Here is a 20,397-nt window from a genome sequence, read left to right as displayed (position 1 = left end):
TTTAGCGCCTACCCTTAAATAACTAATAATTCTTTACTATCTCCCTCTATTATATAATAAGCTAAGGCTATCTATAAGGTAATAAAAAAGGTATAACATCTTTATACTATACGCTAGGTTAATAACGTACTATGAATAAGAAATGGCCTAAATACCTTAACTATGCTTAATCTGCCACTTTAGTCTAAGGTATATATATAGCGTAAAAAAAGAGAATAGTTAGGCCTATATTAACTTATTATAATTAATAGTTAAACTTATACTATTTAGATGCCTTATAGACCTACTTAATTTTATTTAACTATTATTAAACCCTACTATAAAGATAACAGTTCTAAGCCTTTATAGGATACCCTAGAAGATACCCTAAAGGAGCACTATAATTAACGTACTCTAAAAGGCGACTATAATTCTAATATAATTATAGTAGATATCCTATAACTATAACGCAGTAGAGGTTACCTAAAGGGATTATAAAATCACTAACATTTTATTAATTTTAAAGAGTAATTTATTACCGCCATTAAGAATGGAGTTAAGTTATTAATGGCCTTTATAATAGCTAAGGAAAGGGCTAACTTTAAGCTTATAAAATATCTCTAAAAGGAAAGTTATATTATAACTTTTAGAGCTTCTTTCTAAGTATCCGATAAGTAGGATATTAATAGTCTTATCGTAAGAGGAGTCTTTAAATTTAAGAAGTATAACCCTACTAAGTTTAATAAAGTTCGTATCTTTAAGTTAAGGATAGTTAATAAGATTAAGGGTAAAGCTATTAACGCCCTATTTAAGAAATTAAGGCTTATTATCTAAGGTTATAATAACGATAGTAAGGAGATAATTCTTACATAATTTTCTATAATTTAATAAGCTAGTTAGCAAGTTATTATTATATTAGCTCCCTCCTTAATAAAGAATAAAATAGCGGTCTATTTATAAGATATTACTTAGGCCTCTACCTAATTAGAGATATACCTTTAGCGCTTAATATTAGCACACCTTCTAGAGTAAATTTACCACTAATATCCTAAAGATATAATTATAGTTATGCTTAAGCCATTATACAGAATTATAGAGGTAGAAACTTATTAGTAGACTACCTATAGTAATCACTATAAAGAGAAGCTTTTAATAATTATATCTATATTTAATCCCTACTTCCTTATTATAACTATAGAAACTCCATTTAGAATTATTAATATATAAACTAATAATATAATTATCTTAGAAGATAACCAATTCTTAGCTCTTAAAGAAAATAAGCTAGTAAAGGTAAATCTAATAGTAAAACTAAAAGGAAAGCTTAATTTAATAATACTATTACTCTTTAATAAATGCATCCTCTCCCTAAATAAGGATTCTATTACTTTACGCTAAAAGGGTTAAGGTAAAAAAATTAACGTTATTAATGTTAATTCTCTAAAGTAAGAATATATAGAGTAACGTGCCTATAAAGCTTATATTACTTTTATCTATTAACCTAAGGCTTCCTTTAATTTATTTATTACTGCTTAATACTAGAAACTAACTAAGGATAACGTTTTTGGCCTAAATAAGCGTCTTTTTTAGTAAATAAACTATCTTAATTAGGGACTACTCTATATGCCTATTAATCTTCCTACCATTAAGCTTTTTATATTTATTAATAGATTATTTATAAATAATAAAGATTTTAGCTCTTAGCTAGGATATAAGATTATTATCGCGAATAAATCTATTAGAAAGAATAACTTTATAATCTATAGTAATCTTATCTATTAGAGCTTAACTAAGAGTAAGCGTATTACTTAAAGCGTTTTAGTTTTAAAGATATATAGAATAGTTAGCGGAGTTAATATAGCAATTACAATTAGAACTACCCTAAAGATAATTATAGATTAACTCGAACTTCCTACTATCCCTATAATTATATACACTAACTTATATTCCCTTTATAAGTGTTTANTTAAGCTTAGTACTATAAAGGAGAAGCGCCTTATAATTAATATTATAGCGCTTTAGTAATCCTATAAGCGTTAAAAACTCTTTAAGATTTAATAAATAAATGGCTAAGTGTTGGTATACTCGCTTTATCAACGTACACGAATATCACTTATAGTGGTACGTATGCGGTGTTGAAGTTAGTAGTTAATTATTTTTTTAGAAGTAAGGGGTTGCTCTAAGGTTAGGTTAGCTAACCTCGCTACATAGTCCCGTAACTACATCACATAATTAATATTCCGACACTAGAGTAACTCTAAAAAGAAGACTAATCTACACTTTAAAGTCAAAGTCTACTTCTAGGCTATTTGTAGTATATACGTAATAGCAACTTTCTGCTAAATTCTGCTATATTACTAAATTCTGCCAAATTCTAATATATTACCGAATTCTGCTAAATTCTGCTAAATTCTGCCGAACCTAACTTCTGCTAACTAATTAGGATTTTCCATCCCCGGGATAGAAAATCGCTATTAGCTCGCTTAGTACTAGCGCTAACGCTAAACTAAAGTTAAATCCGTTCGCTTAACCTACCCTACAGCCTATAATTTAACTTAATTTGTATTAATAAGCTGTAATAGTGCCGTATAGGGCTTACCCTTTATTATAGCGTCCGTAGGGTTAGTATCTCCATTAATCTACTTAACTTTAGTAATCTATCTTTATTTATAAGCTTGGCAAAGGCATATTATATTAATTATTAAGCGTTTCTCTTACATAGTTTCTAGTTAGATAAGACAGTTATATAAAGACTTTAAATTAGTATAGAGAACGAGTAGTAAGTTGACCTATAAGACCTTGTCTAGCGTGGATTTAATTATAGCGCCTATGTTAAAACCATACGCTATACCGTATAACTCTAAGGCTAATATACTCCTAGTAACTCTTTTACACTTAATTAAGGACTAGTGGATGATATTTGCCTTATTTAAGGCGTCTGCTAGTATAAGTACGTAGCTAATTTACGAAGATAAGTCCTTATTATTGGCGAAGGAAGCGTCTATAAATACTAGGAGTTATAAGGTGTTAACATCTAGCTTAACGAACTTTAGGCCTCTATTTACGTTCTTAATCTATTAGCTTAATTACTTATTAAGACTCTTTATATTATCTTTAACTGGGTTAATTACCTAGGTAGTAAAGGATAGGTTAAATGAGGCCTTTAGCTAACAGACTGAGGCGATATAGGCTCCTCTGGCGCGTTAAGCGATATATTAGTTCTTTAGTATAAGTAGGCTACGCGTAACTCCTCTAGAGCTAGTGCTGTCTACTAGCGTAGTATTAACTACACTAAGGTTCTTATACTGGCGCTTTTGCGTTAGCGTAATACTCCCGTCTTATATTAATTAAATAAGTCCTCTGTTAAACTTAATTAGTATATTAGCGGTTAATTGCTCTCGCTTCTTAGCCATAAATTTGGCCTTATATAGTTTGCTTTATTTAGCCTCTGTAAAGGTATTATCTGCGAGGAATAGTGTATTGTTAGTCTATAGGCCAACGATTCTAAAAGGCTTATCGCTGTAGAGTAAGCAAGGGTTGTACATAAACTGGTCTATTTATAGCTAATTAACGTAGTATAAATAGTAGGTCTTAAATTAGTGGTTTTTAGCTTTAGGTACTCTATAAAGTGGCTTTATAACCTTTAAAACGGAGTCCGTATTAATTCCTAATTATTTATTTAGCTCATATAGTAGTTATACGTAGAACTCGCGGTTTAGGTTCGTAGTGGACTAGACGTAGGCTTATAAGATGTCTTAGAGGTAGAGTTATATCTATAGTAGCATAGCAGCAATATAGAGAATTAGCCGCTGGCTAACCCGTTAAATTATTAGTGACTAAGTAAGAACTAGCTCTTTCTCTAAATTATTATAGGCCTATATAATAAGTTGTGATTTCTTAAAGGCTCTATTAGTTCCCTTATTCTTGATCTTATTAATAAACCGTGAGTTAAAGAGTCTAACCCCCTTTGGTATATCGCGTAGCTTAATAATCTTAAAGACGCCTTTCTTAAGTAGGCCTATGACCTCCTTTTGTTATAAAGCGCTAAATTAGGTGTTATTATTGTTTTGTAAGTAGATAGCGATATCAGCAATATCTGTAATATTACCCGTAAAAGCACCTATATCTATTATAGCGTCTATAGTAGCCGTGTCTGCGATAGCTATAAGCAATAGGTATTTACGGGGGCGACCTCTGCCTCGCTTTAGTAGTAGCTGTGGTTTAGCTTTAGGTAACGATTAAGGTTCAGCTAGTAAAGGTACTGGTTTAGCTAATTTAATAGGCTCTTATAGTTTAACTGGGTCTTATAGGTCCAGTAGGTGAGGTTTTACAACCGTAGAGCGGAAGGTTGTAGGCCTATTCGGTAGCTTTACAGTATAGGTCTTACTATTGATGGCAAGTAGCGTATATGGCCTATCCTAATAACCACTCTGGCTAGTATTGCCTTCTCTCTAGACTAAGATAGGCGAACTAGGTGGGAGGCCGTGAATGGCATTAGTTTGTGGTCCGTTTCGCATATTAAGAGCATTAGCAATCTATCGTTTAGCTTATAGCTTCTGGATTTCTACTATTGCTTTCTTAATAGCCGCAGCTTGCTGTATAACTGAAGGTAATAGCGCGTCCGATTTAACTATTCGGGGGTAGGCTCCAAAGACTAGGAGTATAGGGACTAGGCCTTCTGGGCTAGCTGTGTTATTAATAGCTTTAAAGGCTATTTATAGGGCCATCTCCTTACTAATTTTAGGGATTTCAGTTATAATGATTTAGTAGGCTTGTTATAGCGGACCGTGGTAGCGCTCTACCATTTTAATAGAATTATATAATTCGACTAGAACTGACTTTATAGTTACTCCTATGGTAGCAGCGTAGTGCTTAAACTCCTTGCTAATAAAGTTCTTCCCAGCGTCTTTAGTGATTAGGTTTAGTAGTCCTAAGTAGCTGTTAATCTAGCACATCCGTAGAATGTCCTAAGTGTGCTTAGCGCTAATATTTTGTAGCTATCTGCTAGCTTAAAATTAAGTTGCTTTGTCAACTACGTATAGTAGGGGGGAGCCGCTAATATATATAATGTCGACGATGATATTATAATTAAAATTAATATCGTTTTATAAGGTAAAGTGAAATCTATCTAGAGATTTGCTATACTTCTAGCAATAGTGGTAGAGTCTAGTTAGCTCTTTAATAGCGGATCTATTAGTGTTATAGCTATAGCCAGCCTTATTAAGAAGCTTTTATAGTCTATTAACTAACGGGTAACTAAATTAACGGTATAGACGTCGTAGTTCTACGTTAGTTAAGTAGTAAGGGTTTATATTAAAAGACTCGACTAAATAAGACTATAAGGAGAAGCTCTATAAGAGAAATAGGTGGCTAAATCGTCTAACTACTAGTACCCTTTTAGTGCGAGTAATAATAATGTTCTTTAGGTTATCGTATTTAATATAGAGTCTATCTATATCTACTAAGCAAAGTAGGAAGGGAGTATCTGCTTTAATGATATGGAATTATACCTTGCCTATAGGGCTATTAACGTCTATGGTTTCAATAGATATAGAGGCTCTGATCTTAAATTAGATAGTTACTTAGCCTTTAGTTAATATATTAAGACTTATAGACTTATCTACGGCCTATAGAGCTTAGAATTAACCGTAGCCAGCTATAGACTTGCGTAAAGCATCTATATTAATTATAATTCCTATAAAGACCGTTAAGGTGTATTATAACGCTATGGCTATAGCCATACTATAGGTAAATAGGTCGGTCTCCGTGTGAGGTTCTGTGGTAAACTCCGTAGTAAGTTCTAAAGCTATAAGCAGGTATATATAAGCCTTATTAGCTAGTTCTACGCTTATAGAGGTTGCTTCCTCTATAGTAAGTGTTTTAAAGGTAGTAATATAGGTAGAACTATTGTTAGGTTCTCTGGCATCGCTTTTAGAGTTATTAGCGTTATGTATATAGGCTTTAAAGTCTAAGTTATCCTCTTTATCTCTTTTATAGACGGCGACGTATTATTTAAAATAGTTGTTAAAGTTACCCTTATTGCGGCCCTTAATATTAATAAAATATCTCTTATAGTCGTCTCTAGACCAATTACGCTCCTTCTCTATATATTTCTATAAATGGTAGTCCTCCTTCTTATAGACGTAGCACTTGGCCTTTAGTCTACTATTGGTTCTATAGGGGCGATTACTGCTATAGCAATTAGTGTTTTGGTCTCGATTCTGGTTATTTTAGTAATAGCGTTAATCCGTAAAGAAGGCTTAATAAGACGATCTTATTAAGGCCTATAGGGGGTATTCTTTTTCCTACGCAATAATAGAGGATTATAGCTTGCTAATTAACTAAGAGAGGTCTTCTAAAGGGTTAGAGACAGTAATACGGCATACTGGTACTCCCTAGTAAGTAGTAACTAGCTTATTTATAAGAATACGGTTCGTACGGAAGTCTAGGTATAGTCTATGGCGTTACTTTAGCAGCTTATTTATAAGTAGTTAGAAGTTTTAATAGATTAACTTATTAGGGTTCTTATCTATAACTCCTTAGAAGGTTATACTGTTCCACTCTATAAGATTCTTATAGTAGTATTCTAGCCCTTTAAAGAACTATCGTATATAGTTATAGGCTTTAGTAAAAGGTCTTAACTTAAGGTTGCTGTTATAGTAGTGGTCCTAAGTAAGCCCTTTTAGTATGCTAGGGAATACTACTATATAGCCTTCTAGTAGTAAGCTAGATCTCTTACAGATGTTATAGAAGATAGTTAGCTTAAAGTTAAAGCTATTATTAACTCTATTGTACTTTTGGTTGTCTATATAGATCTTTATAATTATAGCTACCTCCTTACTATATCTAGATCCTTACTTAGGTTCTTGCTCTATGCTAGGTATAGCTGGTTTAAGTAGTATATATATATATAGCTGCTGCGGTTGCTATAGCTGCTACAGTTGCTACTCTTTTAGCTATAGCAGTTAGTTAATAAGAGCGTGGATTTAGTTATAATTAGAGGATTAAGGACTAGGAGGGGTAGTGAGGTTAGTAGGGGTAGCAATTAGAGTAGCTGGCGGTGCAGTAATTGGAGTAGATCTAGGGGGGGTAATAGGGGTAGTAGGGGCAGCGACTGGGGTAGCTGGTGGTGCTGTAATTGGGGTAGCTAGTGGTATAGCAACCGGAGTAGCTAGTAGTATAGCGGCTGGAATAGCTAGTGGAGTTAGTAGAGTACCTAGTAGTAGGGCTAGAGGTATAGTAAGCTTATCTAAGGTTAAATTAAGTTAATTTTGTAGAGTTGTTGTAATTATTAGCTTTACCTCTATAAGGGCCGCGATAAGCTCCTTGTCTGTCTATTTATAAAACTCTTCTTTATAGGCGATGTCTATTAGTACCTTGCCAAGGGTATACCTCTTATCTTACTTAATAATGTATACTCCTCTCTTAACTAGGTAGTTACGGATTCCCGCTTTAGTTTTGGATTATACTTATTTAAAGAGCTCTAGTGTAAAGTCTTTAAAGTCTTCCTAATACACTATCCATAGTAAAAAGTCTATAAGGTTGTACTATGTATATAGGTGCATCTTAGTCTCTATATACTCCGCTAGATTGTTATTTATAGCCGTCTCTAAGTTAATTCCGTAGCCGTATTTAGCAATTCTTTCCTTCTAGTTAATTTCCATATTATCGTGTCTTTATATATAAGGGTAGTCGTTATTTAGAAGTTAAGGTTAAGGTTAAGGTTAAGATTAAAGTTAAGGTTAAGGTTAAGGTTGAGGTTAAGGTTAAGGTTGAGGTTAGGGGTATAAAGGTAAGGGTGTAAGGGTGTATGCATGTCCCCTTAATAAATCTACAGTTTTTAAAGACTAAAGACTAAAGATAATTCTTAATAAAGATATGGTTCTCTAGGCGATCTTACGCGTCAGTAGTTAAGTTAATACATAGTCTTAAGCTTTAAGGTCCTCTAGGCAATCTAACGCGTTAACAGTTAAGTTAATACGTGGTTTTAAGCTTTAAGGGGTAACGTAGCTCTCTCTAAGTAAAGATACGATTCTCTAGGCAATTTTACGCGTTAGTAAGCTAATACGTAGTCTTAAGCTTTAAGGGTAATATAGCTTTCTCCTTTAACTAAAATAGGGCAATAGCTCTGCGATCTAACGCGTTAGCAGTTAAGCTAATGCGTGGTTTCGAGCTTTACTATTACGTATTTCCTAATCTGTACGTCTACTAATTAGTATTGGTATACTCGCTTTATTAACGTGCATAAATATCACTTGTAGTAGTACGTATGCGGTGTTAAAGTTGGTAGTTAATTGTTTTTCTAGAAGTAAGGGGTTGCTCTAAGGTTAGGTTAGCTAACCTCGCTATATGGTCCTATAACTACATTATATAATTAACATTCCGATACTAAGATAACCTAGTAAATATAATAATAAAGGCGAACCTAAATAAGGCACTAGAGACGTTTATTAATATAAATACTCTATATATATAAGTTAAAGGTTAGGTTAAAAGGGAGTAGGAGTATAATATTCTATAGACCCTAACTTAAACTAGCTAATTAGGATTTTCTATCCCTAAGATAAAAAATTGCTATTAGCTTGCTTACTACTAGCGCCTTAGCGGCCCTCCTATAACTCCTAAGTAAGAAAGCACTATATGCTAAGAGGCAAATTTTAGAACAGTAAAACTTATATTATAATAGCAATAGTAAATAAGGAGGATTAATATTTATTATACTAGTCAAGCGGTATATATATATAGATGGCAACTATAAAAGAAGAGTTGCCAGTATTAGGAATATAGGTAAGTTGCCGTCACGTGAGGTAAGTTGCCGTTACGTGTTGCCGCGGCACTAGCGTGGCGAGGAGCCTTAAGCTCCTCGCCCTTCCTTAAGCAAGAGAAAAGAGAGAATAATAATTATTATACTACCTACGACTTGTAGATATATGATATTACCTTATATTACTAACACCTTATTTTATAGCTTAATCGGTTCCAGCGCCTCCTATACTGTCTTAACCAACCCGTTTATATCTCTTCTTAGTAGTTATACTACTACTAATATAAGGTCCGTAATATAAGTTATACTATAGTTAAAATTAAGACTTAATTCTGGTAGTATAGTTATAGATATAATATTATAAAAGTTTGATTTTCGTAATATAGATATATACAAGTTAAACATATATAATATTCTAACCTAAAGAGGAAGTATCTAAGCCTATTTAGTAGAGGGTGTATATATATTAATTAGGGGGTGTGTATATATTAATTAGGGGGTATGCGGGTAGTAGTTAGGGGGTATACAACTAGTCATGGCCTAAATTTTAATACTTTTACCAAATTCTACTAAATTTTATTAAAGTCCGTTAAAGATCGCGTGCGTATATACGTATACACTAACTACTAAGACCCCTAACTATTTAATTATAAAATTCTCTTATTATTCCTTTCTCTTCTTTACGCAACGTCTTGTTCCCTATAAGAGCTATGCCCTTACATTTAGATAGAATATATATTATTTCTTTAGATTTACTTTAAAGCATCTTCGCTTCCTTATAAAAGTAGGGTTTTATATAATTATCTAGTTATATAACTATAATTCCCTGCCGTTTTCTGCTAATACTATAACAGGACCTATAGTCCTTACTATAAATAGTTTTCTCTTTATAGTAAATCTTAGAATAATAGAGTTAATCTATTAGGTAGTACTCTAAAGTATTAGATCTTATTAATTATTATTTACTTATATACCTAGCCTAATTATTAAGCTACCGTAGTTTATACTATAAACTTATATAATACTTAGCTTAATTTACTATATTAAATTAAAACAGTTACTATATAATAGACTAAGCCTTAATTAACGGCTTTTAATTATATAACAATTCGCTTAAATTAATTAGGTAGCATTTACCTACTATTAAAGTTATTACGTATATATAGATTTAGGTATCTAGTTATCCCTTACAACGGTGATCCTAGCGTTCGTGCACGGTCTAACTATTATAGGACTTCACCGTTGCAAGGGATAATTAAGGCTTTAAATCGAACTTAAATTAAGCTAATTAAAACTCTTAACCGGATCTACATCCGAACCTTAGATATCCAAACCAACCCAGAAATAGATTCAGTCCATTGACAACACTAGCGGTACGCGGCCAGACTACAGGCGTGCTTCTATAGTCGGAACTGATCCCAGAGCCGTACACTGTAATAATGCATACTTAGTGAGAATACGGATCTGTGGGTTGAATTCCTGTCTCATGCAGTTGGATGTGGACGTGCATGTAACGCAACGGGAAGTGAGCATGCCCTGAGGCGACCAGCTGAACAGTGAAATAGATTAAGGCAAAATGAACAACTAAAGACGGCATTTCGAATACTAAATAGGTGGCTCAACCATTATAAAGGACAGCCTGACAATACTATGTGACTAGGAGAAGATGTTCCAGTAAAAGGCCCTGTTCTCTGAAGGATCTATGGTAATCTACGCCCACAATATAGACCTGATCTTACCCCCCCCCCCCCCCCCCCAAACACACATACACAGCCCCAAAAGTTCTTCCCGTCTATGCATTAAGCCCCGGTTTTTCAAGCTTTCGTGGGTGCTCTGAGCCCCCACATAGATCTTACAGCTATACTAAAGCAAGTCGAACATACAAAACGAAAATAAGTAAGGAGTTAATACAAAATCCACCTCCTATAAATGTGATTTCTTCAACCTGAAAAGGGGAGATGGGAATGGATCAAGGCCATAATGCTTTTGGTGAACAGATAGCGGAACAGGCAAAAAGCGGTACAGTCTTTGTAACAATGGTATAAACGATGGACTTTTCTACGACCTATGCGCACGAAACGGATGTATATACGTGACATGTAGCCCCAAAAACACCCAGCGAGACTCGCGTCACCGGTCCTTTTTCTTCTATGCCACCTACGAAACACCCCATAAAACATGGACAGGTAATAGAAATGGATTCTGTGGGTATGTAATGATGAAAATGCCAGCAAAAACTATAACAAAAATACTAAAACTCGACACAAGGCAACTCCAGTCGCTGATGCAAAACGAGGAAAATGAGAGGGGGATACTTCTCGTCGCCAAGAGGAATCTTAAGCTCAACTTGCCAACAGGGGTGAGAGGGATGTGCATGTGATACAGCATTCCTTACACCCAACACAAATATTATCGGGTCAAAACTTTTCGGATATCTATCATGCCTCTGCCAACATATGCGCACTGATACCAATATTAGTTCTTCCCTCTCTGTTCGGTTCATTTTCCAGGATACGCTCACGCCCACCCCAGGTTCGTGAGCAGTGTCCGAACCTCTGGAGCAGGCATGCCATTCACGCCCAAAGCACGAACTTGGGTTCCTCGTCGAAGTCTCTGCAAGCCCACAGCGACCTTCCAGCTTTCGTCGTCGCCAATTATAAAGACGTATTTCTTGCCGTCAGGGTCGCGGATACTGGCACGCAGGATATGTTTACCGTTACGTTCACCCGTCTAGGGTTCGTTAGCTTGAGCCTACACTTACTCAGGGAAGACTGTTGTGAAACCTCAAAGGTCGAGGCAGGAAGAATTGGGGCATGAGACGGGGTTTAAGGTTGGATAAGAGCAAACATACCTCGACAAGCTTCATCGTCCAAGCCTTTATGTCCCACTCCCGCTGCGGCACACTCCGGACGTCATCATCGATAAATAAACCCTCCGTCGTAATCCTCAGTATTAGCCCATCTGTCACGTTCCCCGTGCCCGACACCAATTGAGCGACTGGTTTCGGGAACAAGTCATTGAAGAGGTACACTGCTTTAATGACGATCTTATCTGGGTCAGCTGTGCTGTACGGACCACGGACGCTGGGCGGTGGTGTTGTGCGAGCAGTGCTCTGGGAGGGCGCGTATGACGACTCGGAGTAGACGGAGGACTGTGAAGGTACTTTGGACGCTCGTTTCGATTGGTCGTAGGGACGATAAGAAGTGGCGTCGCCATCTTGGGTGCCGACGTACGATTTCGCGGTGGGCCTCTCGTATCGTTTTGAAGGGGACGAGGTAGCTGTAACGGTCGACTTCTGGGGTGTGAAGTGGGTAGAGGTGACGGATGGGGCGGAAGGGCCTCGATTGTACAGGTCGAGCTTTTCTCCCACGCCCATACCGTAGGTGGCAGAGCGCCTAGCTGTCATGCTGGGTGTCGTGCTAGGTGTCGAGCTAGTTGCTGCGGCTGCGGCGGCGAGTTTTGCCTTCTCCACCTCAGCAGCTTTCAGTCTGGCTTCTCGGTCTCGTTCTGCGCGCTCGCGAGCCGCTTTGAGACGCTCTGCTCGTTCCTTGTCTGCCTTCTCTTTGGCTGCTTTGACTTCTGCTTCCGCCTTCTCCTTGGCTGCTTTGGCTTCTGCTTCCGCCTTAACTGCTCTGGCCTCGGCGTCAGCTTTCTCCCGTTCGGCTCTCTTTCGTGCCTCTTCTTCAGCTTTGATCCGCTGCTCTGTCTCTAGCTTTTCCCTAATCTCCTTTTCTATCCTGATCCTGGCTTCTGCTTCCCGTGCCTCACGCTCCCTAGCATCCTTCTCCCGCTGTTCTCTCTCCTTTTGTTGCCTTTCCCTCGCGATCCTCTCCCGGGCTTCCCGTTCACGAGTCTCGCGTTCCCGAGCACGCATCTTTTCCCATTTCTCCTTTTCGGCTTTCGCCCGAGCCTGTCGTTCAGCTTCCTCTTTCCGCTTCTGCTCCTCTTCCCGCCGCCGTTTGGCTTCTTCAGCTCGCTTGCGTTCTTCTTCCCGTCTGCGGGTCTCTTCGCGGGCCTTCTCCCAGCCGGACGAAGCGGCCGGAGTCGGGTTCGCCCAAGAGGGCTTAGGTTTCGGCTCTTCTCTCGGCGGGTCAGGCTTCGGCTCTGGTTTCGGTTCTGGCTTTGGCTCTGGCTTTGGCTCAGGCTTTTGCTCCGGCTTTGGTTCAGGCTTTGGCTCGGGCTTTGGTTCAGGCTTTGGCTCGGGCTTTGGTTCAGGTTTTGGCTCGGGCTTAGGCGGCTCGGGCTCCGGATCTGGTTCAGATGGAGGGGGCGGCGGCGGCGGTGGAGGCGGTGGAGGCGGTGGAGGCGGAGGAGGAGGCGGAGGAGGCGGCGGCGGAGGAGGAGCTTGCTGATGCTGCTGCTCCTGCTGCTGCTGCTGCTGATATTGGTGTGAATGAGGCGGGGGTCCGTATCCAGGCTGAGGCCCTGTTCCACCAGGATTCTGCGGAGGAGGCGTGGCCCCAGGATAAGTATTCGGCGGTGGTCCAGCTCGCTGATAGCCTGGTGGAGGCCCGCTTCCTGCTGTTCCTCGCGGAGCATCACCTGGTCCGCCTCCGTTCGGTCTTCTACTCGATCCACCGTCTCCCTGTGTCCTGCCCCACGCCCAGCCTAGCACTCCCACTCCAATTATTAACACGACAACTCCTGCACCCCCGGATGCTACTCCGGTACTGATTGTGGCTACCCATTTCTTGGCGGTCGGCTCTATGACTTGCCAGATTCCAATCGCGAGCAACGTAGCAGCTACTCCAGCGAGAAAGCTGTTTCGTTGAGGTGCGAGAGAGGGAAGATAAAGGAAGCCAGAGCCAGCAGAATGGGGGGGGATTATGAAGATATCATAATTACCGGGTGGCAGACCGGTGCTGCCGCCGCCACCGGTAGTCTTTGGATTGGCGCCGTGAGGTGGAGGAGGCGGAGGTGGTCCATCCATTTCAGGCCCAGGTCAGAGTCAGACCTTTCAACCGCCTCACAGAGCAGAATTGATGTTATTTGAGCCGGTGCAGTCGTTTATTTGGAGGCGATACTAGGTGAGAAGGGTGTTTGTATGTATTAGGTGTGGCGTACGTGCGTCGGAGAAAAAGCATATGGGCAATTTCCTTGTTTTGCGGTGAGGTGGAAGGTGAGGAAATGACGGCCGTTTCTAGTGGAGTAGCGTGGATGGGGTCGGGTATTGGAAGTATGCGAGGCAATGATGGAAATCCGAAACGCCGAGGGAGTTGTCGTATGTGCTGCTACTGTACAGAGAGGAATTGAATTGAGAGGTGGTTGTTGATTCTTTGTTGATAGAGGATGTTTTGATAGTTCGTTTAGCGCCGCCGCACCTCATATGCAACGGAGCCCACGACCCGTCCCGCGCCTCGACCGGAGAGTTGTTCGCTCGAAGATGCAAAGCTGGCGATAACTTAGTTCAAGATGAGAGGCTGCAGTCGAACGGCTTGATAAACACGGTACCCATGTGAGGAAGAAGCGGGTCTCTCTCTGCTTTCCCCACGACGCGCGGATCCAGCATCTTCGCTGAACGATTTGCTGGGGCTTGTTTCTCGTTGCTATCTCCACACGGGCCGCCACCTGACTCTCAACGAATAGCACTAAACGCTAGAATTTAGGCATTTCTAGTGGACTGCATTGTGATCCCATGTGAAATTGAGTCAGGCGTTGCATGCATTTTGCAGAACGCGTCCGGCTGTGGTTCGTCAAGAGCGGGCTGGCCGGCCGTCTTTGAGGTCTCGACGAAGCAAAAAGCCACATCATGCTGCAGCTGCACGCGGGACGCCCCTGGTCGAGAGGGCTTGCCCCGTTACCAACCCGAGGGAATAAACTGCTCTAGGGCTGACCAGCCGACCGATCTTGAAGCCGGGTAATTATATGATGAGGATCGCAATTTTCCTCGCCATTCTTCTCCTTTTTTCTCCATCTTGTTCGATCGCATTTCATCGAAGAACTACTAATTTTTCGCCGGAGTCGACGGGAAGAAGTCAGCAAAGAGATTGACCGAGGGAATTGCTTATTTAGACAGCTCCAAAATATAAACAACCACCCAGCATACCCCGGCGCCGCTGTGTTGGCCCTGCATTGAACAAATACATGCAGTTTTGGCTAGCTCGGTGCTTTTTTCGGGTGTAGCTTACCGGGCCCATCGGCATTAAATACACTGCAAGAGGCTGCTAGGCGGCTGGCCCAGGGTACGGGCTCCCACAGCCGCTCTCACTCCAGTCGGCCCCCCTCGGACGTTTGCAGCTTCGAATTGTCGTACACGGCACGCATCACGAGAACAAGCACGAGAACAAGCGCAACTGTCTGGTGTCAACACGAGCTCCGTGCAACGCAGCCTCAGCTTGCTTCTAAGGTATGATCGCCTGATTCCAATGGCTCCTCACCGCCTGGCACGCAATACCGCCTTGGCTTGGGACCCACCAAAATGGACGAGTACGAGCTGGCCGACTCCTCACCACCAGAAGAGCCCCAACTGGGTCCACGGGCGGCCATGGAGGATTCTGCCGCTCAGGAACATGAAGTTCTTCTTAATAAGAAAACTGTCCGGAAGCTGGACTTGATACTGCTGCCCTTTCTGGCTTTGCTATTCCTGTTCAACTCGCTCGACAAGTCCAACGTAAGCTCTACAGCTCCACTGGACGAAGCCGTAGGTATGAATGTTGACGGCTCGTAGATAGGAAATGCAGAGTCCGCTCACTTCACCTCCGATATTGGCCTGGAGAAGGATGACCTCAATACGGCCGTCGCCCTCTTCTTCGCCTTCTTCGTGAGCTTGCAACCTGTCGGTGCTGCACTCGGACGGAAATATGGCATGGTGCTATGGGTTCCTTCATGCATGACACTATGGGGTATATCTACCGCTTTGCACGTTTGGGTGCAGGCGAGATGGCAGCTCTTCACTCTGCGGATCATAATCGGCTGTCTTGAGGGCATGTATACATATTTTCTCCGGCGCTCAGACGTATGCTGACTTCCGGATCAGCTGGTTTCTACCCAGTTACGGTCTCCTACCTCTCCCTTTTCTACACCCGCTTCGAGTTCGCCCGCCGCCTCAGTCTCTTCTACGGTCAGGCTGCCGTAGCTGGAGCTCTTGGCGGAATCCTGTCCTACTTCGTCTTCTCCCAATTCAACAACAACCGCCCAAATCCGAATCCCGAACCCTCCCAAGACAACGGGTGGAAGTCTTGGCAGGTACTCTTCCTACTAGAGGGAGGATCAACGGTCATAGTCGCCCTCGTCGGATTCCTCTGGCTCCCACACAGCGCCAAGACAGCCTGGTTCCTAAGCAAAGAAGAGCGCGAATGGGCGGAAGAAAGAATCCGCCGCGACAGAAGCAGCGAGAGCACCTCCCGCAATCCCGCCAAAGCCGACAACGACAACGATAATGACGCCGACGAAAACGACGACGAAGAGTCCCAGCACCCGTCCGCCTCCGAATCCCACGGCCTGCTCCACCCCTCCCGCAGCTCCCACTCTGCCCGCTCCACCACGACCATCACCAGCATCACCGCCGACCGCGGCCTCACCCCGCACGACATCCTCTCCGCCCTGCTCTCCCCTAAAATCTACCACCTCCTCGCCTGCAACATCCTCTCCTCCATCCCCGTAACCGCCTTCTCCGTCTTCCTCCCCCTCGTCCTCGCCCCGCTAACCCAACCCGACCCCACTGACCCCACCCACCCCCCAAACCCAGCCCTCACAAACCTCCTCACCGCGCCCCCTTACATCTGCGGCGCCCTAACCCTCTACGCCTTCGCCACCTACTCCGACCACCACCGCCGCCGCCTCCCCCCCATCCTCGCCGGCCTCGCCCTCCTCCTCGCCGGCCTAGCCCTCGTCACCCTCCTCCCCGCCACCTGGCCCATCCCGCGCTACCTCGCCCTCAACGTCCTGCTCGCCGGGACCTTCGTCGCGTCGCCGCTCGCCGTCGCCTGGATCGCGGGGAACACGCCGCAGCCCGGCAAGCGCGCGCTGTTGCTGGGCGTGAACGGGTGGGGGAATCTGGCCGGGGTGTTTTCGGCGCTGCTGTTCCGGCCGCGATGGGCAGGGGATGGGTATGTGGTGCCGTTTTGGGTCACGTTGGGCTGTGTGGGGGTTGCGGCGGGGGGTTATCTGCTGTTTTGGCGGAATTTGGTCAGGGAGAATAGGTGGAGGATGGAGGTGTTGAGGGGGTGGGATGCGGATGAGGTGGAGAGGGAGAGGGTGGAGGGGAAGGGGCCGCTGGGCGGCCGGAGGGGAGTCGTAGATGTGGTTGGAGAATGGATGCTAGGCTGCTAGGCGTGAAGGGGTTGGAGGGGGGGGGGGGGGGGGGGGGGAGGGCGAGGGAGGGGGGGAGAGAGGGTGATGAGAGGGTTACATTTGTTTATGGGTTGTAGCGTGGTGGGTGATGTACTGCGGTGCAGTGCGGGTCGTGCTTTGTGGAACTAGGATACCCAGTTTGCTGTTTTAAGTGTTGTGTATAGCTGCTGCTCCTTCTCATAGAGATATCTCCACATTTAAGGAAGATGCACCCCATATATGCGGAAGAAGAAGCTTCTTACTACTAGTCGGCGCGCCAAAGAAGAGAACTAAATTCTAAAGACAAACCGGATTCGCTGTTTTTTTCTTAAAAAATTTGAACAAATTGGAAAGAAAAGCAAAAACTAAGGAATGAATTGCAAATTAATAGTAAGCCTATTCGTATTATCCGCACAGAAGAGAAACCAAAAAGAAAAGAATCATAAAGATACAAAAAAGCCAAAAACATAGAACAGCAGGTATTCGCTAGTGGTCACCCACCTAACTACTAATCTGCCGGTTGATGGCTTATGTACCGGGGAGCGGACGGGACCCGCAGCTTTCCATCACCTATGGTCCTATGTGAAGGTCTAGTGAAAGTTTCACAAATTATAAACGTTTATTCGAAAATTATTTCCAATCCTGCTTTCGGGGCAATTCCTCTCCATAAGCTCGGGCCCCTGAACACGGCTACTACATCAAAATCAACTCTTCGATTTGCCCACCCGTTTTTTACACCACCAATCGTTCAATATGGATCAAAAGGAGCAGAATTTGCAAATGGCTATCGCTTAGTAATGTTGACCTAGCCTCTTGGGACTCTCGAAAATGGAACAGCATATTTCACAGAGTGTGCTGTTTTCTTTCATTCCGTGGTTCTGCTATTATGCTTCAGTGTTGCTCTATCAGGCAGATGAAACCCAGAGAACCCTTCTCGATTAATGCGTCGCATTCTTTGCAATCTGTGCATGATGCAGAAGCATCTGGAGAAGCCAAGTGGGTTGTGTGGGGTCAGGGTTGGGCTGAAATGGGCGGGGGATGGTGTGAATGGCAGGCTTTGCTGACGACATCGACAGAGGCCAGGGCTCCTATTCACACCGTTTGATCGCTATCTAACCCCTCTCTTACCTAGTGTTTTCTTCTTTACGCTAACTCTTGTGTATAAAGCAATAAAACCCTCGTGTTATACCACTTTGTACCCTCTTTCTCGTATATATATAGCTTCTTTTCTTCATAGTTTGAATAGACAGAATCTTCCTCATCTTCTTCTGACCTGTACCAGATCGACAGTACTGTAGTGGCGGCAATAAAGTACAAATGTAACAACGAATACGTTGATTTGTATAAGTTTCCACAATTTGAGAAAGGAGTGAAGTCCAATTTCGCAAGTGTGCAAGTACTATTGACCGATGATAATAAAACACGAAGATAATTAAGTCGATATTCACCAACCCATGTCTCAACCCGCTTTGAAACGCTTGAAAATTCCACCAACCTTGTGCCCCAAACTCCCTGCTCCCTTCTCCCTTTTCCTACACTCACTAACTCGCTCACTAACTCATTGCCCCTGCGCCTTCTCAATCCCCACCAGCTGACTCGCCAGCTCCGAAAACGTCTCCCTCATCGGTCTAAACGCAATCCCGAGAACCTTCTGCGCAGGGCTCGAATCCGCCGTATACGCCGTCTCCGGCAACCCGTTCGCGCCCGGCGTCCCCTTAGGCGTCCTCGACTCCAGCTCCGGCACCTCCGCACGCACGATATCCGCAATCTGCTGACTCGAGACCTGGCCCGCGGTCAGCAGAAAGCGGGTATTGCTCGCCTCAGGTACCTGCAGAGCGCGCAGATGCGCGTGCGCCAGATCCCGCACGTCCACGTACAGAGGCACGCCGTTCGGCGGCATCGGCGTCTCCGGCGTGTTGGCCGGCGCGACGAAGAGGTCGTAGATGCGCGTGTTGCTCTCGTTCAGCTGCCCGATCTGCGACACCGTGTGGCGGAGCGGGCCGTACACCATGGGTGGGTTCAGCACGACGAGATCGAAGGCAGGTTTCTCGGTGGCTAGGAAGTCCCACGCGGCTTTCTCGGCGAATTTCTTGGATGTGAGGTACACGAGGCCCAGGTCGGTGGTTGTGAGAGCGGCCTCGAGGGTGGTGGGCGCCCAGTCGGCGGAGGTGTAGACTTTGTTTGCGTCGTCGTATAGCCCGAATGCGCCGATGGCTGCGAAGGAGCTTGTGATGACGACGCGCTTGACGCTGGTCGCGGCAACGCGCTGGATGCCCTGCAGGATCTCCGTCGTGCCCTTGATCGCCGGGTCCAGGAACTCGTGGTTGTTGCTGACCGCGCGGTACAGGAAGGGGCTGGCGGTGTGGATGACGGCGTCGAAAGGCGGGGTGGATTTCAGGGCTTCGTCAAAGGCGCCGGGAGCTGTGATGTCCGGAACGATGGCGAAGTCAAGAGAGGGGGACGAGAAGTCCCCGCGTACGCTGTCGGCTTTGGATTGCGAGCGCACAACGGCGCGGACGGAGAAGTTGGCGTTGAGGAGTTGCGAGAGGATGTGCGAGCCGACGAAGCCGTTGGCGCCGGTGAGGAGGACGCGGGAGGGTGACATTGTGGTAGTGGGGTGCTGCGGGGGTGGGTAAGGGGTGCTGAGGGTACGGATTATTTGAATAGCAGTGGTATTGACCTTGAAGATATTTAAATAAAGAAATATAAGTGTTTATTTAGAAGATATGCTTTGAGCTTGATTGTAGAAGTAGCTACAGAGGCTATGAAGAAGATGTTATGAAGAAGATGTTCTGAGAACTGTGCTAGGAGACGACGAAACGCAGCTTTATATATCTATATCCCTACAAGCCTATCTGGATCGCATATGCAGCCTCTCGACAGCCCGAGCGCTTCCAGGATGCGGATAGACGGTATGGTGGGGCTGGAGGGGATCCCCACGTCCGATTAAACATCGAAGTTAGAGGTTGCATGATAGGTATTGCTTAACTCATCAAACAGTTAACTTCGATTCGCCTCCTCATATGGCGGGGGAGCTGCAGGAGGACGAAGACGGGAAGTTGTGAGATTCGGCACTTGCTCGTTAATCAACTCCATGCTTACGATACGTCTGAGCTAATCTATTTCGGGCTCCATACCGCACTTTTCTCTTTCTGCTGGTACCGTGCCGCTGTCGCAAATGCACTTATCCCTTAGTAAAAGTTATATAAGGGGGTAACCTGAGCGGGCTGCCCGCCCTCCCTGCGAGCGCCTCCTGTTAGTGCTTACTCGCCACATTAAAACAGATGCTTATTTAGTATAATTAATATTTCATTGGGCCTCCATCTGCTGCAATTACGGCAAGGCAACGCTCCCTTATATTGCCTGTATACTTTTAAACCCTT

The 20,397-nt window shown here is 43.4% G+C and overlaps 3 protein-coding genes across 3 annotated transcripts; 1 reads left to right on the top strand and 2 right to left on the bottom strand.

The window, feature by feature from the left end:
• Positions 1–11,260: 11,260 nt before the first annotated feature.
• Positions 11,261–13,673, bottom strand: K441DRAFT_676935 (uncharacterized protein; the record flags this gene model as incomplete). The annotated part of the gene is made up of 2 exons (XM_067651007.1): positions 11,261–11,473; positions 11,595–13,673. The coding sequence occupies 2 exons, from the start codon at positions 13,671–13,673 to the stop codon at positions 11,261–11,263; spliced, it is 2,292 nt and encodes a 763-aa protein (XP_067504516.1).
• Positions 13,674–14,934: 1,261 nt separating this feature from the next.
• On the top strand, positions 14,935–17,547 carry K441DRAFT_658960 (MFS general substrate transporter). Its single transcript, XM_067648444.1, has 4 exons — positions 14,935–15,353; positions 15,411–15,666; positions 15,720–16,987; positions 17,023–17,547. The coding sequence occupies exons 1-4, from the start codon at positions 15,162–15,164 to the stop codon at positions 17,110–17,112; spliced, it is 1,806 nt and encodes a 601-aa protein (XP_067504515.1). The 5' UTR covers positions 14,935–15,161; the 3' UTR covers positions 17,113–17,547.
• A 732-nt stretch (positions 17,548–18,279) lies between these two features.
• K441DRAFT_658958 (NAD dependent epimerase/dehydratase) lies at positions 18,280–20,040 on the bottom strand. The gene has a single exon (XM_067648443.1). The coding sequence runs from the start codon at positions 19,617–19,619 to the stop codon at positions 18,573–18,575; it is 1,047 nt and encodes a 348-aa protein (XP_067504514.1). The 5' UTR covers positions 19,620–20,040; the 3' UTR covers positions 18,280–18,572.
• Between the last annotated feature and the right edge of the window lie 357 nt (positions 20,041–20,397).

The sequence above is a fragment of the Cenococcum geophilum genome, assembly GCF_001692895.1.
Source record: "Cenococcum geophilum 1.58 unplaced genomic scaffold K441scaffold_18, whole genome shotgun sequence".
In the NCBI taxonomy this organism is placed as follows: Eukaryota; Fungi; Ascomycota; class Dothideomycetes; order Gloniales; family Gloniaceae; genus Cenococcum; species Cenococcum geophilum.
The sequence above is the reverse complement of the archived record's forward strand: the minus strand, read 5'-3'. Positions and strand labels throughout refer to the sequence as shown.